Source organism: Colletotrichum aenigma (assembly GCF_013390185.1).
Source record: "Colletotrichum aenigma strain Cg56 chromosome Unknown KSG_Cg56_contig09, whole genome shotgun sequence".
NCBI lineage: Eukaryota > Fungi > Ascomycota > Sordariomycetes > Glomerellales > Glomerellaceae > Colletotrichum > Colletotrichum aenigma.
The window spans coordinates 3,362,631-3,387,794 of NW_023500915.1; the positions used below are offsets into that span (position 1 = coordinate 3,362,631).

Sequence of the window (25,164 nt, forward strand, 5' to 3'; positions counted from 1 at the left end):
ACACATTAGCTCACGTCAAACGTCGCTCACGATGCCAGACCGTAACAATATTTCCAATGCGGTGAATTTAGTAAATGAGTTTCCTACTGCAAGATAGAAAAGCTCGAGGCAGTAATAGTAATATGCCCCTGGGCTGCCAAAGTCAAAAGTCCCGTCAAAGCCCTCCCCGCAGAATCCATAGTTAACAAAAAAGTCGCCGTTGGAGCATGCAGACTTCCTCCAGTAACGCCGTATTGTGCCTGTCCCTGTCCCCTTTCCGTGCCCAAAGCCCTTGTGTCATAACGACCCTATGTACGTTGATCAATCGGTTTTTTTGGTGTCCTGCCCCCACATACTCGAGCAGGTTGCGCTCATTAGACCCCGAGAGCTCAGGGTGATTCGCCCATGTCCCAGGACGACTTTCAGAAAGATGGTAGGGAGCGGTGCGTCGCTCAGTCCAGCTTCCAGTGGTTCGTCAGACCGCCGTCGTGGTCTCCCTCGCCGAGGTAAAGCTCAATGGCGTACAGACTCATGGTTGCGATCACGTTTGTCCAGCGCCACACGTTGCCGCCGGGGTCCCCGCCTCTGAGCGTCCATCCATCTGGCCCGTCGTTAGTCGAGAAGTGTTGCAACAGCAAACTCGTGTACATGGCGATGAGGATTGATGGGGAAAAGTAAGTGATGATGCCGATGAGCCAGTTGGCCGCGTCCGTATCTTCAAGAGAAGGCTCCTCCATGAGAGCTCTGGCTCCGGATTCGCGGACTGCGGGGATGATGCGGGTGGCGCAGTAGAAGACAAGGAGACGGAAAGCGAGAGAGATGATAACGGAGGGGGTGATGGTTTGGAAAGCGGCGTAAAGAAGACTGAGCGACGAGTGAACGGCGTGGGGAAGTGAGCCGAGCATGTGCAAGAGAGTAGAATAAGACGCCATGATGATTGGAGGGAGCGGCGGGAATTCGGGTTGCGACGACTGGTTGTGCTCTGCCTCTGTGTTTTCGGAGGGAAGGTAGTCGGTGAAGATCTGGTAGACGCAGAGGACGACGTATGCGAAGAGGAGCGAAGACTCGATGGGGTTTCCGCGCCCGCTGCCGATGCCATAGGCACACAGGAAGAAGGCCGTGGTCATGGTGACGCCGATGCTGATCGCATCAAAGTTGTCAATATAAGAGAAGTGGGCGACGCGCCACAGGAAGTAGACGGCACTGGCGAGAACACTGCCGGAGATAGCGAGCAGAATAATCTGGCACGACGTTAGCAAGCGTACAAGAGAACGGGGTTCTGAGCGTCGATATCATGTCCCCGCAGGGACAATCTAGACATCTTGACTCGACCAACGGAGCTTCCACTTACAACCCAAGTATCGCTTCTTCCTCTGTTGACCAACCACTTTGTAATCTGACCCGCTGCCTGGATGACAAGCAAAGTGCAGAAGCCCTCCAACAGCTGGAAGACGGGGCTCGAGTATATCAGAGTCTTATCCCAGCCGCCCAGGGTAATGGTCTCGATCACGCCGCCCTCGCCAAACACCCACTCGCCCCATGACGTTGTCTTGGAGCTCGTGATACCCTGCAGCGTCCTCTCCACCCAGTTGGTCGCACCGGCGTCTACAGCGAAGCGGCCGAGAGCCCAGATCAGGAGGCCCGGGATGACAATCCATTGCGACAAACGGAGTATGACATTGATGGCCCAGCGGACGCGCGACTCGGCGGGGGTGACGACGGCGATGGCGGAGTAGACGAAGTAGAAGCCGCATAGGGCAAGGCTGTAGGCCAAGCCGCTGTCTCTGCCTCCTACATCGAAGGCGACGGGTATTGACAGGACTATGCTCAGCAAGAAGATGGCACTAGCGATGATGCGGAAAAACCACCACATCGGCGCGACAAGCTGGCTTGCTGGAGCCGCGCCGAGAGAGGAGGTTGTTTCTGGCGATGGCCGGCCACTTTGGCTGGCGAACCGATATGGAAGGGGGCTCGTTCGGAGGGAGAGCGAGGGAGGAAGCGCCTGGTGGTGCTTTTCGGGGTCGTTCGAGGTAATCCGGTGGTGCGGTGCAGAGACCGAGACGTTGAGAGGACCGAGGCCGAGATGGGAGTCGAAGCAGGGAAGCGGTCGTCTCTCTCTCTCTCTCTCTCTCGATTCGTCAGCCAAGGGAGCAGCGATGCAGATTCGGAGTTGTGGTGGTTCTACAGCGACTGAAAGCTGTAGGAGAGGCCGTGATTGTGGAACGTGGGCTTTCGCGTTCGCTCGGAGGAGAAGGAGCGCAAAGGTGGGCCGCTGTCTGGAAGCCTGGGTGATTAAATTCAACCGGGACGGGAGATTTTTGGGCGAGGTGGCAGGAAGCGCAAGCGGATGCAGACCTGCCTGGGCTCTTGGGACCCAGAGTTTGGAGCTTGGGCTTATCGTTAAGGCTAAGGCCGGTCCTACTGGTGGTCCCATTCGCCTAAGTAGGTACTTCTGGCACTTGTGAAGGTGAGGTAGCTAGGTTAGCTTATCTTCACATGGCGTTAATGACACTGGGACAGACACAGAACCACAAGAACCAGCCTCTGGTTGGCTTGGGAAGTACCTGTCGCACAACAAGACTGGTGGTTGGTTGCTGGCGGTGAAGCTGCAACTTCTCAGGTGTCTTTGATTCACTGTTTCTTTCTGTGGCATCTCACTCTCAAAGAAAAGATGTATAATAGCAACGGTTTCATTGTCTCTTCTGCCTTGACAAACAGCAACAATCCCATTCTACGTAGGCTCAAGCCAGAGGGCGCCAAGCTTGCTTACTACAACACAAAGTACCCTGTATTGTACCTTTTGCTTGGAGAGGTGCATATTTAAGTTGGTGCGTAAGAAAGGACATCGTTCAGGTCGCGTGCCCCTATCGCCCGCCCTCTGCGATTACCAGACGCAGGTCCGGTCTGGATCCTCCAAAACCCAGCCGGTCCAGAATCAATGGCCCCTCGCCCTGTTGGAAATTAGGTAGATATTGCAGCGGTTATTGCAGCGTTGCAGAGCGCCCTGCAGCCAAAGGTTCCTGGCAAATGGAGAGCGCCTCCACTCTGCTTGTGCCATTCCGCTCCCTTCTGATATCATCCCTGCCCTAGGCCAACGACTGTTGGCTGCTCGTCGTGAACTCTGCATGTGACAGCCAATCGTGGGGCCCCTCCTTCGTCTGTCTCATTCTCAACATTACCTAACCCTTCTTAGGCTTCGAGTCGCTGCACCTCCTGCGAGTCACATGGACATTTTGACGTCTCCATCTACCCATCAAGCTGAAGGTTAAGACTATTTGACGGGAATCTCGGAATCCAGAAATGCTGTCTTCGCAGCCATCGCCTTGCATCTTCGGTCTACATTCATGGGCCTGTCGCCTTAAGCGCCTGCTCTTGATGCTGGCAGTGGACGCCATGTTTATCAGATTGACAATCTGGCATACGACCCATGTTCTGAGGAACTGTCGCCTCACGCGGACACCGCCCAATATTGTGAGAGTTTGTCTCCCGGTCTCTCTCGTTTCTTCCAACATTATTCCTGGTGCAGAGTTTCCGCGACAGGGTCGAGTACCACCCCGACTGCTCATTAATCAAGGGCCTCGCGTGCCACTGCTTCCTTTCCGGGACCGCAACTTGACTCTCAACAGCACAAGTGAGACTTACCCTGATGAGCATTTTCCTATTCTCGACATAGATGCGAACAGAACACAGCATACGCATCATGCTGGTGCACGGAAGTCGCCGCCAAGTCTCCGATATACAACCTGAGCCTAACGCTATCTGTTGCCTCTGCTTCTCCTGCGCTTCCTACATCCGCTTCCTACATCCAGCCTATCGAGTATTCACAGTCAACCCTCTTGTATCTCTGCAAATGGTAACATTGCATTGTGCAACAAACCCTCTTCATCCTTGTTCGCTGATCTAACAGCACCTACTCCAACAACAACTTACTCAGCCACCTGAACTCCCGCCCATATCACCTGACAAGTAACTCAAAATTGAGTGGCACAACCTCTAAACCCAAGCCTCCCATCGGGATTTTAATAAACTCGCGCCGGCCGATCGCCGAGGGCCGCTTGCTCTGACAGCCAACGGTTTCCCTGTTCATCTATGCAAAGCATCACAAAAACCATGTTTTCTTGAGTCGCACAGAGACAAGCAGGCACGCAGGCGCACATACCAACACATACGGGATGTTTCTTCAGCAACCCCGGGCTGCTTCTTGACAGGGCGATCATCTGGCTGCTACCTAAATGTAACGTCCACACAGCTCATCCTCCACCTAACTAGCCAAACCCACCACCAACCACCCCCAGGCCAAAGTTGCATCTGCCTAACACAAGCACGGAAGATGGATCGTCTGATAATTGCTGCAGGTCTTGCCGCTCGGCGTGTCACTCCCAGTCTGCAGGTACACCTGCCAGTACCCCTGCTCAAGCTCGCAAACCAAGAAATTCAGCTCTGTTTCTCTCTCGCGTGGTCAGCACAATGACTTCCTCAATGATGCAGCAAACGATAACAAGGACACGGTTCACTCACGGCGGCCCCAGGTGCTCCCCTGTGTCGTAATGATGGTGTCGCCCTCGAGCCCCCACGCCGTCGTCTCCGAGGCGTTGCTAAACTTGAGGCTCTTGTACGACGTGGTATCGCTTCCGATGTTCAGGTACGAGCTCGAGTTGGCGCTCTGGATGGAGCCCGCGATATTGAAAGACTCGGCTGAGGCCTCGGGCCCCAGGACGGGCACCGTCTTGTCCTTCGGGTATGCTTGGAGGTACAAGTGGTAGACGGGGTCGCTGACGCCCCTGATCTTCTCGGGTTTTGCGACAGCCACGCCGGTGACGGACGCCAGGAGCGTCGAGAGTAGGACGAGGCGCATGGTGAAGTTTCGCGTTGTCGTGATGTGTGCACTCGAATGCTGGGCAGAGGGGAGCGTTCGTCGCAACGTCGTGTCAAACCTTGGCCCAACTTTATGTCTAGACTCTCTTGACCTCCTCCCCCTCTCCGCGGCCCAGCTCCCTCCGAGAGCAATCTGTGTTTAATCTCACTCTGCAAAAGCAACTCTGGATTACCATGGCGGATAAACAACGCGGCAGGGGCGGCATGCTCAACAGCCCAATCACTCGCGCCAATGTAACCACTCCGATATGACATCCCAATATGTCTCTGACCGTCCCGCGGCTCACAGTGCCGAACCTAGGACGGCGCGGGAGGAGAGTGAAAACACGGGGGATCGGCGTCCTTTCCTCCATCCACTCACGGGCCTCCATCCCCGGGCCCGAATCTGAACACACCACGCGGTGTTGATCGTCCTTGCGTTGCCTCTCCCCTCGCACAGCACGAGCAATGCGTAACGTATCTTTGGGGGAATCACTTGATATACGACGTAATCTTCATCCGGTACCTGATCAGACAGCAGCCACAACAGGCCGCATACATGAAGCTTAAAAAGAGAAGAACGAACCCTACAACTCCAACAGGCGGCAGGGATCATCCTCCACTCAAGCTTCCAATGCAACAGGACGGCGTACAGACCCCGTCAGATGATGACCTGCGCCGAGATGCCCATTGGCTCTGCACAAGCGACGAAAACAGATCCCAGCACCGCTCGTGAGACTTCAACGAAAGCCATTGGGAAAGAGTGAGAGAGATAGATGCAGACGGACGGAGGAGGTGGAAGGTGTGGTGCTCCATCTCGCACATGCACGATAACATTGCTGCGCCTATCCTTCTCCCCCAGATGCGTCGCACAGAGACCTGCAGGGGAAGCGAGGCAACTGGAGAAGGGGTGCAGTGGGGGGTTCTAGAATTTCCCCAATTCCCCTCCCTCAACCGTTTCTTTGGGGTGGGTGTGGTGGTGTTGGTGTTGGTGGTTCAGGGGAAACAACAAGGGGGGCAAGGCCAAGATCGTCCTTCTCCAGCCTTCAACAGCACCAGAAACAAAATAACGATGTCTTTTTCTCTCTCTGCCACGCCACAGCATCCCCTGTCTCTCCCCCCAAAAGAGCTCCTCACGAAAATTCGTTGGTGCGACCACCACTTCGAAGCAAAGCAGAAAGGCAAAACACATGCCCCGAACGATTGGCCACAGCGGGGCAGGGATGTCCCCTTCCCCCACTGATACCCGCTGCGCCACAGCACACTGGTCCAGAAGGCAAAGTCCCCAAGTCCCCCCAGCGGCGCATTGTACACCGCTCCGGATCCCCTACAGCCCGCATCAGGAGATTTGCCATTGTCGAGGCATGATTCTTCTCCCACCACCGCTCGATATTTGCGCCAGAGGAGGGACGTCAAAATTTAACTACGCGTGGTTCATCAAGGGACTCTCTCTCTCTCTTTTCTTCTTGTCCTTTTCCCGTTTGAGAAGCACTGTTCCCTTCTTTACGTATATATATATATCAATGACCGTCTGAGGACCAACCCACCCCGACCACACCACGGTGATCGGATTCTCGTTTCCCTCTTCCCACTTTCCCCCTTCGCCCCTCGTCCTCCACCCTCTCTGTCCCGTCGTCCCCTTTTCCCCGGTTTAGGACAGATTTTCCACCGCCAATAATTTACTGCCGTCCACCACCGACAACAACCCAGATATCGGGGGGCCAACTTTCTTGGGACGAGACGCCTTTTTGACTTGTCACGCCACAAGCAAAGCAAGCAAAGCACCCTTTCCTGCAAAAGAACCACAGCAACAATGGCCTCGTCCGCCGCTGAGACAGTGACGAAGCCGTCCAAGCGCAAGACCGCTGCCGCCGCGGCCGGCAAGCTCACCACCGAGGCGCAACCCGCCCCGGCCTCCAAGGAGCGCGACTTCTTCTGGACCTACACCGAGGAGCCTCACCGCACCCGCCGTCTGGCCATCATCAAGGCTCACCCAGAGGTAAGGCCTCTCCCGGGAACCCCAACGGCTCCCGTATCATTCTGCAATATGCAAGACTGACAAGTTCCGTTTTTTCTTCGATTCAGGTCACCAAGCTCTGCGGTCCCGAGCCCCTGACAAAGTATGTCGTCGCCGGCGTCGTCGCGATGCAGGTCTTCTGGGCCTGGTACCTCAGCGAGACCTCCTTCTGGTCCTGGAAGTTCTGGGCCGTAGGCTACGTCTTCGGCGCCACCGCGAACCAGAACCTCTTCCTCGCCATCCACGAAATCTCCCATAACCTCGCCTTCCGCTCCCCGCAGGCCAACCGCCTCTTCGCAATCTTCGCGAACCTGCCCATCGGCGTGCCGTACAGCGCCTCCTTCAGGGTGAGCCAGTCCTCTCTCTTTCCCCCAGGATATCGAGACACAACATACTGACATACCATCTTTACCAGCCCTACCACCTCACCCACCACAAGTCCCTCGGCGTCGACGGCCTCGACACCGACCTTCCCACCGCCCTTGAGGCCGTCTTCTTCGACTCTATCCTCGGCAAGGCCTTCTTCTGCACCTTCCAGATCTTCTTCTACGCTGTCCGCCCGACCCTCGTCTACTCCGTGCCCCTGACGCCCCTGCACTACCTCAACATCGCCGTCCAGCTCGCCTTCGACTACGCCCTCTACTCCCTCTGGGGCCCCAACGCCGTCCTCTACTTCCTCGTCTCCTCCTTCCTCGCCGGCTCCCTCCACCCCCTCGCCGGCCACTTCATCGCAGAGCACTACGTCTACGAGACCGTCTCCCCCCAGCAGAAGGACCCCGCCAACGGCGTCCCCGTCCCAGAGACCTTCTCCTACTACGGGCCCCTCAACTTCCTCACCTACAACGTCGGCCTCCACAACGAGCACCACGACTTCCCCGCCGTCCCCTGGACCAGGCTCCCCGCCCTTCGCGAGATCGCCAGCGAGTTCTACGAGGACCTGCCCTACCACCGTAGCTGGACCTACGCCATCTGGCGCTTCATCTGGGACGAAAACGTCGGCATCACCTGCCGCGTCAAGAGGAAGCAGGGCGGCCGCATGGTTGGCGGCAATGCCAATTGGACCAAGGAGGAGATTGAGGCTTGAGAGAAATAGAGCCTAGGTTTGGGGGCGTTGAGAGAGTAAATAGAGTAAAAAGTTACTGCTCGAGTAGTAGTGTATTGCAGTACATCATGGTTGAAGATATATCCCTGTCGATATGAAAAAGACATTGAAAAGGGGCTTTTTTTGGTAATAATAACTGGGGACGCGAGATATAGAGAATCCTTTCCGTTCCGTCGGGAAGATCGTCATAAACCCCAGACTTCATTCACAGCGGTGCCAGAGCTGGACCATCCGCACATGTAATTGAACGTGCATCAATGGGCCCAATTGACATATGAAAAGCTTCAGAATTGAAAACTTTGCGTCCGGGACGCCGGGCCGTTACGACAAAAAGAACTGCCATATAGTCACAAGTGTGATTTGCGACTCCGTTCCGTGTCAGAGGCCATCAATGGATCCTCTTCCGTACTCACTATCGTCACCTACAGACCCTCCTCCACTCGCTGTGCCGTTTCCCCATGGCTCTTGAGTATGCTGGCAACAGTCGACCGCACGTCTCTGCCATTTGGGGTGTGTTCGTAAATCCTCCAACAAAAAAGACCGTAGAAAAAGGGGAATATCAGAAGACGCCGAAGCATTAGAAGAAGAAGTATGCGAGGAGGAAGCTGACGAGGCAGAGGATGGCGACCATCTGAACGGGGACGCCTTCCGCTCCCTGCCTTACTGCCGCAGCAGCCTGTTGCGGGCTGGGCAGCTTTTCGCTCTCGGTCTTCACACGTTGGCGCAGGCCACTAGTATCTTGCAGACCGGCGATCTTGGCCTCGGCCTGCTGAAGCTTCTGCTTGAGCTCATCATACGTGACCTGAGCAGTGTTGGCAACAACATTGCTCGCGGCGCTCACTGTCGAGACCGCCTTCTCGGAAACGGTGTCATCCTTCACATCGGGGCTCGCGGGCGCGGCGGGCTGGGGACTAGCACTATCCATCCCTTGGCTGGGAGACGAGTAGACGCGGGAGACATCGGGGGTATGGTCCTGGCATTTGTCAGCTATCGCAACCTAGAAAACATTGGACCCAAGGGGGAACTCACGCCATTGACGACGGAGTGACGGCTGGGAGTGGAAGCGACGGCAGACGCGCTGGGTCCGTTCGATGAGTCCTCAGCGGCGAGCCAGATGACGCGAATCTTCTTCTCCTGAAGGGTAGCCTTGTCTGTCTGGTCGAGCTGGTGAACGAGAATAATTAGCATGTGCGCCACAACTTCGGACCGGCGTTGGGGTCTGTTCTCACAATGTTGGCGATGCTAGCGAATTCCTTGTCGGCGGTAATGGGGACGGATTGGACCAGGAACTTGTCGCGGCACTTGGCATCCATGGGGGGTTCCGCCTTCATGGCCTGGAGGAGGACTGGTTCTGGTCAGTTGCATGTGACCACCTGGCAATTGTCCGGGAAGCGTACCGGTGACCTCCACATCCTGGCCAGGCTCAATACGACCCGAGTTGGGGCGAACGCAGTACCTAAGGGGTATCGTCAGTCGGCAATCGAGGGATGCACGAGGCGCAAGGAGCCGTACTGCTTAGGAGCGGTGGTTTTGACCTGTCGGCGTGTCTTGTGAGCAATGGGGTGACGTGACGGGACGGCAGGGGAATGCACAGTGACATACCTTGAAGGCGACGGGAGACTGGTTCGGGTTCTTGATGCGCAGGATCTGAGAGACCTCAACGGTGAAGGGCCCTGGGACTTGTGAGTATCAGGCCGATCGAAGGTCGCTAGATGGGGCGTACGCTTGAAGCTCAGCTCGGTAGGCTCGATATCGACAGACATGGTGGTGGTGGTTGCGGTGGTGCAAAGTTGAAGATTAGGATCGGAAAAGGAGACGCGGTGAGTTTCGGCGCATTCAATACGGGCCTCGGCAAGAAGAAGAAATTTGCGAGAGGTGAGGTACGGCGTGATGTAGGTATAGAGAGGTGAAAGAATGTTGCGCGCGGGGCGATATTAAAAAAGCGCTGGCAGTAAGTAAGGCAAGGGCAAGGTTTCTGGTGTTGAATGGCAGGAACTGGAAGGAAGGGTCAGGTAAGGTAGGCAGGTAGGCAGGCGAAGGTAAGGTATGGATACAGGTTCAGGTAAGAACGGCAAGTGCAAAAAGCAGGTGTTTCGCACTGCAGGAGCCCACGACGTAATACACACCAGCGTAACCAACAACGGGCTGGGCTGGACTCGATTGGGATTGGGAACAGGTGCTGCAGTCGGTCCCGTCCTCAGTCCTCCAGGCCAGGTTTCATTAAGGTAGCCCCTAGACTGAGGTAGCGGGCGGTCAAATCGGAGTTGCTCGCTGGGGCCTCCACTGGGAGCTACGAGCTGCCCGGGCCCATCGACAGGGGGGATAATCCGGGAGTTCGTCCACTCAAAATGAAGGGACGTGATTGCACCACTGCGCCAATGTCGGTAAGGTGCAGCAGGGTACGGGTACTCCGTAGCCAGGTGCCTCAGCTTACCTAACCTCAGGCAAAGGCGAAAGTGGAAGGTGGCGCCTACCCTTGTCGAGCTGCCTCCAGCGTCTCCTCAGCCACTCTACCCAAGGTGCCTCAGCCCCTCTATCCTCTATCCCCAGCTCCGAAGGCACCTGCGGATGACGTCCGTTTCGCGGAAGCAACGACTCAGGTCATATTTCTAAGGAACGCCAGTGCTTTCACATACAGCTGCATGCCATCTGTCGCGAAACCGAAACCAATTCGTTTGCAGTGCCGAATCCATTGTTTCCTCCTTCAGAATCCAGGCTGAATTACTCACTTTGCTACCTTCTGTGAATCAGTACCTAAGTTAGCAAAGGTACTTTTGGATTGCAACCTGTCCAGCTACACCTAACCTCACTTTTTCAACCTCAACAACCTACCCCGCCATTCCACCACCAGCAGTCAACATGACCCAATCCGACCTCGACCAGCTGCTCGACATGGGCTTTGAGAAGGCCCGCGCTGAGCTTGCAGTGAAGAAGACTGGAAACTGTGAGCACTTCACAAAGACCTGATTTTGTTTGGATTCACGCTCATCATTTACAGTGAACGGCGCTCTTGAGTGGCTTGAGAAGAACCAGGACAAGCCCCTCGATGAGCTCACTGCTGCTGCCGACGCTGCCAAGGCCGATGAAGATGACGAGAATGAGGTTCAGGCCAACATTGAGGCCCTTGAGACTGGAGTTGCCAAGTCGCTGGTCTGCAACGAATGCGGCAAGCGCTTCAAGTCCCAGGACACCGCCTCATACCATGCCACCAAGACGTAAGCTCCTCCTTCGGCAAGATTCTTACCCTCGCTTCACTCTTGACACACTCTCAGTGACCACACCGACTTCTCCGAGTCTACGGAGGAGATTGCACCTTTGACCGACGATCAGAAGGCTGCTAAGCTGGCCGAGCTTCGCGAGCAGCTTAAGGAGAAGAAGGCTAAGCAGGCCCTCGTGGACAAGGAGGATGCCAAGCGGAACGAGCAGATCCGTATGAAGGCGACCAAGGAGAGTCAGGAGATGAAGGAGGAGCTCCAGCGCAAGGAGCAGATCAAGGAGGCCGCGAAGAAGCGCCAGGAGAAGCTCGACGACGCTGAGGCGAAGCGCCGCATCAAGGCAAAGATCGAGGCCGACAAGGAGGAGCGTCGTCGCAAGGCGGAGGAGGCCAAGGCGGCGAGAGAGGGAAGAGCTCCTCAGCCCGGCCCTGTCGCAGCGCCATCCGTCCCCAAGACTACCGCGAACCACAACGAAGCTCGTCTGAGACTGCAGACCTCTGGCGGCAACGTCATGAAGACTCTTCCCGCTGAGACGACCCTCTTCGAAGTTGCTCAGATGCTGCAGACGGAGAACAGCCTCGAGGTCACCAGCTTCTCGACTACGTTCCCCAAGAAGACCTTCCAGGGCGCGACAGACTTCAGCAAGACGCTGACGGAGGCCGGCCTAACGCCAAGCGCCGTTCTCATTGTCAAATAGATTCGTTTTCTAGACTTTCAATTCGGGGAGGGGGGTTATGCATGGACCGGCGTTGGGGAGGTAGCAAACAGAAGCAAGGTTGATGACTTGTCACAAGCGTCACACGCAATTGAACCAAGATCAGGATCATAAGCCATTCCCACTCAAGCTAAGCTGGTGTATCATGTCGGCGTCCAAGACTCCATTGAGGCACTGTGGCCCGGTGTGTGTTCAAAGCACGCCAAATTCCACTTTCATTTTTGTAGGATGTCCAGTGAACTCCGCGTAGAGAGCTTCACATTATTGTATGAGAGCTACTCTGTCCAGGCAGCAGGATATCGTGCCTCCACCCAATCCTTTACGATCGCGCGATTCGTAGAACCCCCGGAACCATGCATTTGAAGTACAAAAGGGAAATCGTCGTAGGAAACCGCTTAGTCGAAGAGACCGAAGCCCATGTCGTCGTCGGACTCCTCCTTCTCTGTGGCAGGCATTAGCAGATGCGACAAGTGACACGCGATCGGATGTTCGAAACGTACCCTCCTCCTTGGGGGCCTCCTCGGCGGCAGCCTCGGTGGCAGCACCGCCAGCAGCGGCGCCGGCAGCGGCAGGGGCAGCACCACCGCCAGAGCCGACGTTGGAGAGCAGGTCCTTGACGTCCTTGCCCTCAAGAGCCTGTGATCCTCAAATCAGTCTATGCCATTCTTTCTTCGGGTCGCTTTTCTGGAATGTCATCGGTCGGCGCGTCGTACCTTGGCGAACAGAGAGGTCCAGATGGGCTCAACCTCCTCGATCTTGGCAGCCTTGATCAGGGTCTGGAGCTTGTCGGCCTATTGAAGCAATTGTTGTTAGTTACATTTGGTTCCATCTCGAATTTTCGAATTTCGCATTTTCTTCGCGGCGGGGTTACTGGGTGGTGGGCGGCGACGCACAGTGATCTCGACACCATCATCGGCGAGGATGAGGGCCGCGTAGGAAGAAGCGAGCTCGGCGGTCGACATTGTGACTGGTTTGGGGGGTTTGCGACTGAAGGTGACTTCGCGGATGTTGATAGAAAATTTGGAGTTGGCTCGATATACGAAGTCGGGAAAAGTGAAGTGTGGGCAAGCCCTGAGGTCGCTTTGGTCAAGCCCTGCCGGTACGTACCGCCTATGCTGTTAACCAGCGCGCCGAGGCGGGCAGTATGGGCTACTGCAATATTTGATGGATCTCTCTCGCTTGGGCGAATCTGAGGTCTCGGATTGGGTGCAACCAGCAAGACACGCTAGAGCGTTTTGGGAGTTCTTCAGTAGATGTGATTGGTCATACTAGCGAGCCAATGGCAGCGCCGATCGACGGCCTGGGCATGCCTGCCTCCGCTGCGTCGGTGTCACTTGGGTCTGGCCCCACCTCGGTGCCTCGATTTGACTTTCCCAGCCGTGGCCGTACCAATGCCCCCCCACCTCTATCACAAGCGTTGACGTGCTTCCATTGGATTCCGGGCCAGCTGGGTGAACCTGTGACGAGCATCATCCGCATTTACTTACATACCTCTGCGCGGATGCCACGGCAGAGCTCTTTGTCACAGATATCTTATCAATACAACTCGGGTCTTCCCCAGTTTACTGAATACTTCACGCCATCCCCATCCACAGACGATATCGTCATTCGGACTTTAGCTGCCGTCAACCTTACCTAGAGAGCCCCGCTACTGTGCTTCCTTGAATGTCTGGTCATTGGCAGACCTGCAAGGGTATCGACATTCAACGCGCGAGCTGCATGCTTTGGCCGTCCATGATCGCGAACAGCCGTCCTTCTCCCATATTTCAGATCTACAACCCTCCCAGCAACCAGCGCCCGTCGTAAACTACGTCACACGCGATGGACACCCCTACCTGCCCTCCCCCGCGGGACGCTCGCGAAAAGGAGATCCTCGAGAAGCTCGTCTCGATCCGCGACCGGCTACAGCTGTTGAAGCAAGACCGCACCAACTACATTCGCAGCCAAGATGTCATCCCGCTGTACGACGAGACTATTGAGCAGGTTCGCGAGCTCAACGAGTTCCGGTCTGCTGACCGAAGGGAGGAGAACAGAGGTAATGCGCTATCGCACCCATGTGCGGGGTCAACGGCTAACCTCGCGCTACAGTGGACAGAGTGTTGGAGAGCTGCTTCCAACTCCTGTCGCTCTTCTTCATGACTATCGGCCGAAACAACGAAGCTCCTGCCGCCTATGCCCTGACGTCTACCATCAGGAGACTCCTCGATCACCTTACCGAAGTCGACTTATTCTCGTCCAAGGACCTCGAGAGCATCTCTCACACCGTCAAGAAGCTTGCACACAATGTCAAATCCACCGAGAGCGACTACTCGCCATACCTGATTACTCTGCTGTCTAAGAGACTGGAGCTGTGCGAGAAGTCATTGGAGCAACTCCAGAAGCGACTGGACCGCCTTGAGGATCCCCTCCCCAAGACGTACGAGAAGCTAATTTCGATCCTGAGATCGATGTCATTGGCCAACACTCGAACGAAGGTACGTGTGTGGCCTAGCGATATCGAACAATATTCCTGACATGGCCGCAGTTTTCCCCGTCCGAGGTCCAGAAGCTTCAAGTCCAACTGCGCGAAATCGGCGAGAAGAGAAAGGATGGCAAGTTCGTGAGCGACGACGGCAAGGTGCCAGCCGGAAGTGACGAGGTTGCCGATCTCTTGGAGAAATGCCTCAAATGGTCGGAGATCGTCCTCGAGAGGCAAGGCGTGATACCCGAGCCGTTCAAGGCAACCTACGACATCCTTGTGCGGATCCGAAACGAGCTGGAAAAACTTTCAATCACACAAGCATGGTCTCTTCGAGAAGCCGATTTGTTTGATTTCCAAAGACAGCTGGACAAGATTGACGAGAGTCGAGTCGACGGAAACTGGCTTGATGATCAAGGCAAGCCAGCAGAACTTTATGTTCAGCGTGTAAGTGCTTACGAGAGGCTTGGCTGCATCGGAACTGACGCTCTTGGCAGACCCTTCTGTACCTGATCCGAAGAAGTTACGCATACGTCTATTCCCTGATGATATCCTCAGAGCCCGTATCTGAGGCTCTGCTGCCCATCTACAACCAGTTGCAAACGCTCAAGAGATGTCTGATTGAGGTGAAGAACAACGGTGGCGTTCAGTCGGTCCGGGAATTATACCCCTACAGCATGAAGGTATGTGTTTCGTCGTCATATTGAATCTCTGACTAACCAAATGCAGCTCCATTCTATCGACAATATGCGCCAAGACGGCAAGTTCATGATCAACAACGACATTCCGGAAGGCCAGGGTAGTGTCACCGAGCTTCTTGCGGAGTGCTTCGAGCTCAACTACGAGCTAAGGGTTGCGGCTGAGGAACAGGCCGAGGCGTAGAGATGAGTTGTTACGTTGCGAATTTTGGCGTACGGAGAAGGATTTGAATCGTTTGGGTTGGTCCTTGTATTCATTTACTGGCCGCGTCGGACTGCCAGGAATCAGGATGGCAGTCTGAAGTAATGGGAAGATAAACGGGACGAGGCAAACTCAAGTGCACTCAGTTATGAACCAATGACATGCGTTTGGGAGAGTTCGACCACGAGCGGGAGCTCGAGCTTCTGCAGAGTTCAGATGGCATCTCAGCCGCCCGTGACAGTGCGCGTCGTGATGACAGAGTCCAGCAGTGATTTGTCGTGAGGGGTTCAAACCGCCCCTGTGACATCATATTGGAGAGAGCCATCCAGGTCTCGAGGAGGTTGTGGTTCATTCATGAACGCCTCATAGCTGAGTAACTACTAACAGTGACACATGGGGAACGTGGCCGTAAGCTCAAGACCACGACCCAACAATTCAAGGACTTCGTGCGGGACCGGGCCGATTCTGCGACCTGCGTGGACCCGGATGAGCTTCCGCACCCTTTGGAGGCTACCATTCCGATCCAGATCTAGTTAATGCCAACATTCGGAAAAGAAACAGAAAGACAGCAGAGAAGAAGTTGGGCAAACAGGCGGGGGGCATGTCTCCCCGACGGTGACAGCGAGGAAGGTCAAAGCCAGGCCGAGATGTGTGATGAGCAGCGAGCAAAGCTCAAGCTCAGTCCATCGTCCCGCCCTCCTCTGATGACTCTTACCTTGGCAACTGCTTCATGTGAGCAAAGTCAAGTCCCCGAATGATACCATCGGACATAGGAAACTCCCACAGAAGCAAGACCAGAGCTCCATCGACCATACATCCCTGCCCCCAGCACACACAGACATTCCAGCCCCAACACTGGGGAACCAGCGGGGCCCGCAGTGCAGCGAGCTGGCTACAGTCGGCTGCCGTCGCACCTCGCGCACTCGCGCTCTGGCATCTCAACCCCGAAGCTCCAATTCCAGCCGCAGTGACGCCCCCAGAAATTTTAAATTTTTTTTTTTTTTTGCCCTGTATTCCGGGGGTCCAGTCAGCACTCAATTGCAGCGCCGCAGCGCAGTGCAGCGCATTGCAGCATCACTCCGCCCGCCGCCGGTCATCGGACCGCCCGAAAGCCTGCCTGTCCTTGTGACGTCCACAGACAGGTGGGAATCGATCCATGTCAGGCCAGGAAAATACCCACCGCCGCCGCGGCGCCGGGTTTCCTTAGAAGTGACCTCTCCGAGGTACTCCATCCGTCCGTGATAATCAGTCATATAATCACTCATAACCGGATTCTGGGCGGTTCTCGTATATCTGTATATAGATATAAAAGGCAGACCGAGGAAGAGAGGCTCCCTTGCATTCATCAAAACTCGCGATTTTAACAATCCAATTCATCGGTTGAGACATACCCATACCGATCTCTAATCTCACTTGAACCTTCTTCTACCAGATCACCTTACTCATCTTGAATCTACACCTCCATCTACATTTACACATCTCCCTCACCTATACATCTTGAATTACTCAAGAAAGGGAACAACAAACCACCACCCAAAAACAAGAAACCCACGCAGGGACTCAATGACAATCAAGATGTCGGACCAAGACACAACAGCGCACAAGCGTACCGCCTCCTCAACATCCGCAATCACAGCCGGCGCCTCGCCGCCCTCAAAACGACCCGCCGCCGCCCCAGCCCCGGTGCCCCTGCGCCGCGACTTCCCCCACGCCGTCAACCTCGTCCTCTACAGAGACGGCGACGAGACGGGCTCCGCGACCACCGTCCTGGGCGTCTTCGCCGCGCTCGCTGACGCCAATGACGAGGTGCGCCGGCTCGCGGAGGAGCAGGGCGCCAAGCTCGACGAGAACGAGACCAACAGCGCGATTGCTGAGCCGGCGCGGTGGGAGGGCGCTGACGGCGCGAGCATCTGGGTCGAGGTGCACGGCGTCACGCCCAAGAAGATTGTGCCGAGGAAGGTGGAGCCCGCCGGGGAGCCGGTGAAGAAGCTCTATGATGCGGAGGAGGGCGAGGATCCTGACTTGGACGATGATGATGCTGATGAGGGGGGCCACTACGACTGAGTGCTGAGCTTTTGCTGGTGTTTTTGGGTTTTTATGGCGTCCGGGGCTCTGAATCGGGGCAGGTTAGGCAATTGGATGGCGAGAGCCCTCTTGGGACATGATGGTGGTCCTGAACTGGACTCCTGGCGTGATATTGGAAGCGGCCTCTGCTTCGTGGGACAGAGAACTCACGAGGCTGCCACGTTGTAACATTAATACGGATGGGCGATTATAGATGTGGAAAACCTGTCCATCTAGGTATCTAAATGAGAAATCTCTCTTCTGACACATCTTGCTCTAGCGAATACCCCTCTCTACTGAGTCTGTGGTCTACACCCTTTTCTTACACGGTCTTCTAGGATTCTATGATTCTAGCACAGAAAAAGCTCTTACAGTCTACTGCGGCCAGGGCATGTCTACAACTTGGCCTTGGGCTGCTCCTGCAACAGCATCTTCTCGGCAACGATGCGGCGCTGGATCTTGCCGGTGGCCGTCTTGGGCATCGTCTCGGTGAAGTAAATCTGCGGTATCTCGTTAGTCGATTGCTTATGTGTAAACACGCGATCGCGCCTTTCTGCTGCAAACTCACCTTCTTGGGAACCTTGAACTTGGCAAGCTTCTCCGCAACCCAGCCTCTCAGCTCGTCCTGCTTCAGCTGCTGTCCCTGCTTCAGGACGATGGCGACGCCAATGTCCTGGCCGTACATCTCGTCCGGGATCGCGAAGCTGACGGCCTCGGACACGGCCGGGTGGCGCGTGAGGACGTTGTCGAGCTCGATGGGGCTGATCTTCTCGCCGCCCTTGTTGATGAGCTCCTTGATGCGGCCGGTGATGACGACGTAGCCGTCCTCGTCCTTCTTGCCCTGGTCGCCGGTACGGAAGAAGCCGCCCTTGGTGTAGGACGAGGCGTTGGCCGCCTCGTTGTTGAGGTACCCCTTGGTGACGTTCTCGCCGCGGATGCAGATCTCGCCCTCCTTGCCTTGCTCGAGCTCGTTGCCCTCGTCGTCGAGGATGCGCACGTCGACGCCCTGGCCGAGGCCGACGGTGCCGGGCTTGCGCTTGGCGGGCGGGAGCGGGTTCGAGGTCATCTGGTGCGCGGCCTCGGTCATGGCGTAGGCCTCGAGGACGGGGGCCTTGTACGTCTCCTCGAGCTGGGCGAAGACGGTGGGGGAGAGCGGGGAGGAGCAGGAGCGGATGAAGCGGATCTGCGGGAGCGGGTTGGGCGTCGGGTTCTTGAGGAGGATCTGGTGGATGGTGGGCACGGCGGTGTACCAGTTGGCCTTGTGGGCGATGAAGTCCTGCCAGAATTCGGTGGCGGAGAACTTGGAGGGAACGACCATGGAGCCGCCGGTGGCCAGGGGGGCGAGGAGGCCGCAGAGGAGGCCGTGGACGTGGAAGAGGGGCATGACGAGCATCGTGCGGTCCGCGGAGGTGAGCTGATATGTGTTTTCGATGTTTTCTGTTGATGTTAGCGGGTGACGAGGTGAAGACGATATGAGACTGAGAACTCACTCATCGTTCTGGTCAGGTTGCGGTGGGTGAGAGGGACCTGCTCACTGTCAATATCAACCTATGCATCGAAAGCTCACAAAAACTCACAACTTTGGGACGGGAGGTGGTTCCGCTGGTGTGAAGCACCAGCGCGACATCGTCCGGCTGCGCCTTCAGCACCTGTGTAGGTCCCTTGCCCTTGAGCTGTCCCAACTCCTTCACGTCAAGCGCAACCTCCTTCTTCGCCGCATCCCAGTACGTCTCCGCGACGGCGGCGTTGAACTTCTGGGCGGCCTTCACGGCAGGTGCGCCGGCAGCGTACGCGCCCTTGGGCACGAGGACGATGGCAGACTTGACATCCTCGATGTAGAACTCGAACTCGTCCTGCTTGTAGGCCGGGTTCAGGGGGGCGGCGATGCCGCGCTGCCATGAGGCGGCCAGGAACGAGACGATGAACTCATACGAGTTGACGGTGGCGATGGAGACGGGTGAGGCGGTGGTGATGCCGATGGCGGCGAGCTTGCCCTGAAAGTTTGCGGTCTCGCGGACGAGGTCGCCGTAGGTTGCCGTCAGGGCGGTTGGCTTGGACGGGATGATGACGGCGGGCGAGTTGGCCGGGCCGTTGATTGCGGTTTGGAGAGTCAATGCCATGTTGAGCTAAGCCGTGCAACCTCTTTGGTCACTTGTATACAACAGTCCCGAGGTACCTTATTGGAGGAGGATTTCAGGGTGTGATGAATATGCGATGCGATGCGCGCCGGCAGTTCGGATTGCAACCACCACCACAAGCGAATTCGGAGAAGGTTCGGGGGGCTTGACAGAGACGGGACGAGCGAGGTCTGCCTAAGTAGATGGCAGAGTGCGCGAATAGGAATTAGATGTAGCGACTACCAGTGGAGGGATTCGGACAGGGAAAAATGAGTGCCGTTCAACGGTGAGGATGCAGATCGAGTTAAGTACAAGTCAATGTTTGAACATGTTCCAAGAAAAAACCACCACCACACGACACGCAATGAACGATAAATCCTCGTCTGATAGGAAAGAGGAAACCTGGCTAGGACGATGATGTGCTCAGGACGCCAGCCCAGCCTAGGACAAGCCGGATTGCCCCGGTCCCATTTTGCCGTGTTCCATATGGACCGCCCACTGAAAGATACCCGCCTCCAGGTTTGTCCAGCAAAAGAGGGCCCCAGGGGAGACCGTGAATTGCGCGGCAAAGCTGGGCGCCGTGCCGCATCCCGCAGGGGGTGGGTTCCCAGTGGCCCAGTGGCCCCAGCGGTTCAGCGAGAGGCCTAAGGCGCTGAAACCACCCAGGCGGACGGGCCCGCAGTCATGACAGAACCTTGAAGTGCCTGCTGCACCTGCGCTCCGGGACCTTGACTCGGGTGGGTCTTTGCAGCAGCTCCCGTCAGCTTCAACTCCGCCTCGCGAACCAGGCTGAGGGCGACTTTGCATCTTCTTTGCGACGATTGAGATAGCTCCAGTCAACCTGCACGAACGACGACCGCACGCGCCACATCACTTTTGAAAGACATCCATCTAGCTCGTCAACCTCTCCTACAGCTTCCAAACCCTCAATCGCGCGCTCAATGGCAGCACCGCCTCCTCCGCCTCCCACCGCGCGAGGCGGACTGTCTCTCTACGCAAACCTCCTCGACCCGGCCGCCGATTCCTCCTCCGCGACGATATCCAGCGCGCCAGTCCGCTACAACCAAGATGTCTCCTCAGGCGACGCCAAAGATGAAGCAGCGGCGAAGAAGCTTATAGACCCATGTAATTCTCACCACTTACCATCACCCCCTTCTGCCTCTCAACTTACAAACCCGCCTAGCCCTGCGCTTCCAACCCATCCGCCGCCCGCAAGTCAAATCCTCAAAGCCAGCGAAACCGACGTTCCCAAAACAAATCCCAGGCGCGGCCCCGTCCTCAACAACAGCGACATCGACAGGAGCAGCAACAGCGACAGCGGCTCCCGCCCCGCCGCCGAAGACGACCCTCGCAGACTGGACCGCGACGACGGAAGACGACGACTTCCGCTACGCCGGGCCCCAAGACCGCTCCCACCAGCGCGGCGGCCGCCGCAAGAAGAAGAAGAAGAACCACGACCAGCACGTCGAGACGAACTGGGACGACATCTACGATCCCTCCAAGCCCACAAACGTCGAGGAGTACCTCCGCAGCGACGAGCGCATCCGCGAGGTCCAGGAGTGGAAGCGGCTTCTGTACCGTCACCGCCGCGGGAGGAGCGTCAGCGACGACAGCGACGAGGAGGACGCCCGGCCAGCGACGAGTGAGTTCCTCGCGGCTTCAAAAAGAAGCGTATGCGTGCGGAAAAGGCTAACATCTGTGAACCGTTCAAGACCAATTCGCCCCGCCCGCAGAATACTCCTTCGTGCCCCCTCCCCCAGCCTCACCACCACCACCACCAGCAGCCTCAGCAGCAGCTCCGCCCCCGGACGACGCAACAGGCGACGACGCCTACGCCCGCCGCCTCGCACTGTCCTCCTCGAACCCCCCTCCGCCCCCGCCGCCGGCAGACGAAGCAACAATCTCCCGCGCACCCGTCCGCTACACCCGCCAGGAACCCTCCAGATCCGCCTCCGCCTCCCCGCCGCCGACTCTCGGCCTCGGCGCCTCCTCCACAGCAGCAGCCCCAGACGAAGACGCCGACGCCCCGCGCTCCAACCGTCCAGGCCAAGCCGGCTTCGCCCAGCGCCTCATGTCCAAGTACGGCTGGACAAAGGGCTCCGGCCTCGGCGCCGACGAGGGCGGCATCGTCAACCCGCTGCGCGTGCAGGTCGAGAAGCGCAAGAAGAAGTCCGACGCCGAGGGCGGCGGCTGGGCCGACCCCGCCAACCGCGCCAAGATCCTCGGTGGCAGGCGCAAGGACGCCGAGGGCGACGGCGGCGGCAAGTTCGGCGGGCCCATGAGCGAGGTCATCGTCCTCCAGCACATGCTGGATAACATGGAGGACCTGCAGGGCGAGATTGCCAACGGGCTGGGACAGGAGATTGGCGAGGAGTGCGGCGAAAAGGTGAGAGAAGAGCAGCACCCACACGCCCTTTTGCAGGTTAGCTGGCAAGTTTGTGTTGACTTACTAACACCAACCCGCAGTACGGCCGTGTGGAGCGATTGTACATCGACGTCGAGAACCGGCAGGTCTTCATTCGATTCACCGATCAAGTATCTGCGCTTCGTGTAAGTCCAAAGCCCTACCTGGTCTGGGCTTGTATGAGTAGACAGGCGCTGACACACTCACCGCAGGCTGTAAACGAACTTGACGGGCGCATTTTCAACGGCAATACCGTGATACCCAAGTTCTACGACACGGCCAAGTTTGAGCAGGGCATATATCGATAGTTTGCGGCGTAGCTCTGGCCATGACAGTTTACTGTATATAATCCGGCGCAGGAACTATTGTAGTTAGTCAAGGGCCTCGAATAATCTCACACACGTGTTGGGCGCCACCGCGTGCCACCATATGATTTTCACTGGAAGCTTATGCTTAATTCAAGACGAATGTCACCGGAAGGTTGTGTCACAAGAATGGAACAAGTAGACAAAGTAAAGGTATACACATCATGGATCCTCAATACACTACAACCCTCTCTATCTTCGTTGCCTAACCACCTCCGTATCGCATCAATCTCACGCCTCCGTCCACCACGAATCTTCCATTCCGCCTCCCGTATCCGGCCACTGTCATCCAAGCACTCGGTATGCCACCCGACCAAGCCGTACTATTCCCAAGAAAGTCCGGACGGGATGATGAGCGCACCATGGTCGAGGCCGAGCGCTATGGTGGAGAGGACGTAACGGAATGCCCTGTGCTTTTGGTTCGTCACGCAAAGGGAGTGAAAAATCGACGAGGGTATTCCGTACCCGCCGTCCGGTATTAAGTCTAGAGGTTTTCCTATACGTAGGAGGTTCCCAGTCTAGGGAATGCGTGGGGTGTCGCAAGCTGTTAAAACAGAATTGGACTCAAAGAAATTGCACAAACATTGAAAGATGTATGGAGAACGCCACCATTATCCGAACCCTATCCCAGTGACAGTCGTTTACAACAGGAGCTGAGCCAGACCGCCAACAATGGCCAGGGAAAGGACAGCGGTGTTGACAGAGACGATGCCAGCAGCACCCTCAGAGCCGCCGGACGTGGTGCCGCCGGCGCTGCCGCCAGTGCCGGAGTCGGAGTTGGCGTTGGTGTTGTTGCTGCGGCAGGTGTACTCGCCCTGGATCTGCTTGCCCTCCATCTTGTTGAAGACGTCGCAAGAGGTGTCGATATCACCAGTGGACTGGAGGTCGAAGGCACCCTTGACGTCGTCGAGAGCGGGGATAGAGACCCTGAGAGACTGTTAGTAATGATAAAAGCTTAATGGCGCAGACAAGACCTACTCAGAAAAGTTACCGCGGAGAAGGACAGCACCGCCAATCTGCTCGAGCTTGGGGAGACCGTCGATCTTCTGGAGGAGGGTGTTGTTCTGGATGGTGAGACCACCGCCGGTCTTGGTGAGGAGGGGCAGGGAGAGGTTGGCGAGCTCGACGTTGTTGATGAAGGAGACATCACCATCGCTGCACTGGGTCAAGTTGGGGGCGATGAACTCGGTGAAGGTGTTCTTGTCGAACTTGATGGAGGAGTTGACAACCTCGAGAGAGGGCATCTCAACCTTGGCGGCATCGGCAATAATAATCTCGTTGGCCCAGATAAGGTTGGGGAGAGTAATTCCCAAGTCGGCACCGTTGGAGTTGATCTCGATGGTCTTGGTAGCGTTGGCCAGCTGGTTGCTGTAGGAGACCAGGTTCTTGTTGTTGTTGATGTGGAGCTCATCGACGGAGGCAACGTTCAGGCCGTCCAGAGACTTGAGGAAGGTGTCGCTAATGACGATGTTGTTAACCTTGGTGACACCAGCGGTTCCGAAGACGAGGGAGCCGAGAGCGGGCAGGGTGATCCAGCTGATGGAGCCGACGGTAGCAAGCTGGGTGAAGCGGAGGTCGGACAGGAGGGTCAGGCCCTGCATGGTGAAGCTGCCCTCGATGGTGGCGAGCGAGGAGGAGGAAAGGCCGACAAGGTTGGTAGCGTTCGTAACGATCAGGTCGCCCTTGATGGTCTTGGGACCGTTGATATCAATGTTACCAGAGATATCCTCGGAGATCTTGACGGAGCCCTGGATCGTGGTGCAGGGGATGTTGGTGGCCATGGCAGCATCGGTGACGGTGACCGTCGCTGAGGAGCAGATGTTGCTGCTCTGGGCTGTGATCGCGAGTTAGTCCATGGTGTTCGCGGCGAAAGCGCAGTTGTGTTCAACTTACCGGAGGCGAGGCCAGCACCCAGGGCCGCGAGGGCGGGGATGAGCTTGGATTGCATTGTGATTGACTTCTGAGCGCTGAGGGAGTCGGGGTCAGCAGATTATTCGAGAGCAACGGCTCGCGGTGATAGTTGAAGCGGAATGATAATGAAAGCGTTGATTTGTTTGGGGGGCGGTCGACGCGGTCTGCTCCAAGTCGATAACTCTGAAGCTGCGGTCCAAAAAGCGCGACGGTTGTTGAAGAGAAGTTGAGAAGGGAGGAAGAGAGTGAATCAGGCGTGCCAATCCAGGTTGGAAGTGGACTGGATGGAGCTGGGGCTTGGGGTGTGTTTCTGTTGTGTTTCTGAGGGGAGAGCCGCTGCCTCCTTTTTCTGCAGGCGTCGACGATGGCTTGTATTTTGGTGGTGGCAAGTGAAGTGTGTGGGCGAAGGGAGAGGCGACAACAGAGCAGTGGGCAGGAGGAGAGGTGATTCCCGTTGGAAGTTTTTCCTGCCGAGCATTGGCAGAGAGCAGGTGCGTCCGGTCCTTCCTTCCTGCGTCTCCTTCCTTGATCGGGTTCGGGTTCCCTCTCCTCCTGCTGCTGTTTCTGCGTCGTTGCACGGAGTCACGTCGGCAGCGGTTACGTACCTTTATCCACGTGTGTGTTTGTTCTTCTTTTTCCGAGGTTAAAGAAAAGGAAGATTAGGCAGGAAACGACAGCCTTTTAGGGTAGTAAGGTGAACGAGAGACGGGAATTGAAAGGTCAAAACGAACAGAATGAAGCTGTCACGGAAAAGGGAAGAGGGAGAAAAGGTCTGGGGGAAGGAAGGGATACGAATGGTCTTTGTGTGGTGCTTTCGAAGGAGAAGAGAGAGGCCAAGGTCAGTCCAAGGTCTTAGTCTTGGTCTTGGTCTTAGGTCCTCAGGCTTGGGGGTCGGGGGAAGAAGGGAGGGCGTGGCTTGAAGGGGAAACACTGCAGGCGAAGGGGGGGACTGAAGTGTGGGCTTGCAGAGAGAGAGACAGGGGATGGCCCGAAAGGAGGGGGGTCAGGGCAATTATCACGCTGCTATTCGTGGTGCAGACTGCGGATACAAAGTAACCATGGC

The 25,164-nt window shown here is 56.6% G+C and overlaps 11 protein-coding genes across 11 annotated transcripts; 5 read left to right on the forward strand and 6 right to left on the reverse strand.

Annotated features, from left to right (window-relative positions):
- Positions 1-431: 431 nt before the first annotated feature.
- Positions 432-1,852, reverse strand: CGCA056_v013574 (Uncharacterized protein; the record flags this gene model as incomplete). The annotated part of the gene is made up of 2 exons (XM_037328818.1): positions 432-1,220; positions 1,331-1,852. 2 exons carry the CDS (start codon positions 1,850-1,852, stop codon positions 432-434), a joined length of 1,311 nt encoding a protein of 436 aa, XP_037173587.1.
- Positions 1,853-4,489: 2,637 nt separating this feature from the next.
- On the reverse strand, positions 4,490-4,834 carry CGCA056_v013575 (uncharacterized protein; the record flags this gene model as incomplete). Its single annotated transcript, XM_037328819.1, has 1 exon — positions 4,490-4,834. The coding sequence occupies one exon, from the start codon at positions 4,832-4,834 to the stop codon at positions 4,490-4,492; it is 345 nt and encodes a 114-aa protein (XP_037173073.1).
- Positions 4,835-6,646: 1,812 nt separating this feature from the next.
- Positions 6,647-7,934, forward strand: dsd1 (Sphingolipid delta(4)-desaturase; the record flags this gene model as incomplete). The annotated part of the gene is made up of 3 exons (XM_037328820.1): positions 6,647-6,832; positions 6,919-7,197; positions 7,266-7,934. 3 exons carry the CDS (start codon positions 6,647-6,649, stop codon positions 7,932-7,934), a joined length of 1,134 nt encoding a protein of 377 aa, XP_037173072.1.
- A 595-nt stretch (positions 7,935-8,529) lies between these two features.
- Positions 8,530-9,715, reverse strand: CGCA056_v013577 (Uncharacterized protein; the record flags this gene model as incomplete). The annotated part of the gene is made up of 7 exons (XM_037328821.1): positions 8,530-8,925; positions 8,982-9,116; positions 9,182-9,297; positions 9,350-9,408; positions 9,465-9,487; positions 9,555-9,625; positions 9,676-9,715. The coding sequence occupies 7 exons, from the start codon at positions 9,713-9,715 to the stop codon at positions 8,530-8,532; spliced, it is 840 nt and encodes a 279-aa protein (XP_037173071.1).
- Positions 9,716-10,811: 1,096 nt separating this feature from the next.
- On the forward strand, positions 10,812-11,864 carry ubxn-1 (UBX domain-containing protein 1; the record flags this gene model as incomplete). The annotated part of the gene is made up of 3 exons (XM_037328822.1): positions 10,812-10,896; positions 10,951-11,167; positions 11,225-11,864. 3 exons carry the CDS (start codon positions 10,812-10,814, stop codon positions 11,862-11,864), a joined length of 942 nt encoding a protein of 313 aa, XP_037173585.1.
- Positions 11,865-12,277: 413 nt separating this feature from the next.
- ALTA12 (60S acidic ribosomal protein P1) lies at positions 12,278-12,844 on the reverse strand (the record flags this gene model as incomplete). The annotated part of the gene is made up of 4 exons (XM_037328823.1): positions 12,278-12,324; positions 12,383-12,518; positions 12,596-12,673; positions 12,776-12,844. The coding sequence occupies 4 exons, from the start codon at positions 12,842-12,844 to the stop codon at positions 12,278-12,280; spliced, it is 330 nt and encodes a 109-aa protein (XP_037173066.1).
- An 859-nt stretch (positions 12,845-13,703) lies between these two features.
- On the forward strand, positions 13,704-15,222 carry CGCA056_v013580 (UPF0662 protein; the record flags this gene model as incomplete). The annotated part of the gene is made up of 5 exons (XM_037328824.1): positions 13,704-13,917; positions 13,971-14,356; positions 14,407-14,787; positions 14,838-15,023; positions 15,070-15,222. The coding sequence occupies 5 exons, from the start codon at positions 13,704-13,706 to the stop codon at positions 15,220-15,222; spliced, it is 1,320 nt and encodes a 439-aa protein (XP_037173411.1).
- Positions 15,223-16,815: 1,593 nt separating this feature from the next.
- Positions 16,816-17,304, forward strand: CGCA056_v013581 (uncharacterized protein; the record flags this gene model as incomplete). The annotated part of the gene is made up of 1 exon (XM_037328825.1): positions 16,816-17,304. One exon carries the CDS (start codon positions 16,816-16,818, stop codon positions 17,302-17,304), a length of 489 nt encoding a protein of 162 aa, XP_037172568.1.
- A 395-nt stretch (positions 17,305-17,699) lies between these two features.
- CGCA056_v013582 (putative peroxisomal-coenzyme A synthetase) lies at positions 17,700-19,424 on the reverse strand (the record flags this gene model as incomplete). Its single annotated transcript, XM_037328826.1, has 4 exons — positions 17,700-17,804; positions 17,873-18,741; positions 18,795-18,831; positions 18,882-19,424. The coding sequence occupies 4 exons, from the start codon at positions 19,422-19,424 to the stop codon at positions 17,700-17,702; spliced, it is 1,554 nt and encodes a 517-aa protein (XP_037173410.1).
- Positions 19,425-20,362: 938 nt separating this feature from the next.
- Positions 20,363-22,133, forward strand: CGCA056_v013583 (DNA-damage-repair/toleration protein DRT111; the record flags this gene model as incomplete). The annotated part of the gene is made up of 5 exons (XM_037328827.1): positions 20,363-20,546; positions 20,605-21,063; positions 21,134-21,807; positions 21,888-21,971; positions 22,038-22,133. The coding sequence occupies 5 exons, from the start codon at positions 20,363-20,365 to the stop codon at positions 22,131-22,133; spliced, it is 1,497 nt and encodes a 498-aa protein (XP_037173059.1).
- Positions 22,134-22,831: 698 nt separating this feature from the next.
- Positions 22,832-24,138, reverse strand: ecm33 (the record flags this gene model as incomplete). Its single annotated transcript, XM_037328828.1, has 3 exons — positions 22,832-23,117; positions 23,169-24,024; positions 24,084-24,138. 3 exons carry the CDS (start codon positions 24,136-24,138, stop codon positions 22,832-22,834), a joined length of 1,197 nt encoding a protein of 398 aa, XP_037173409.1.
- Between the last annotated feature and the right edge of the window lie 1,026 nt (positions 24,139-25,164).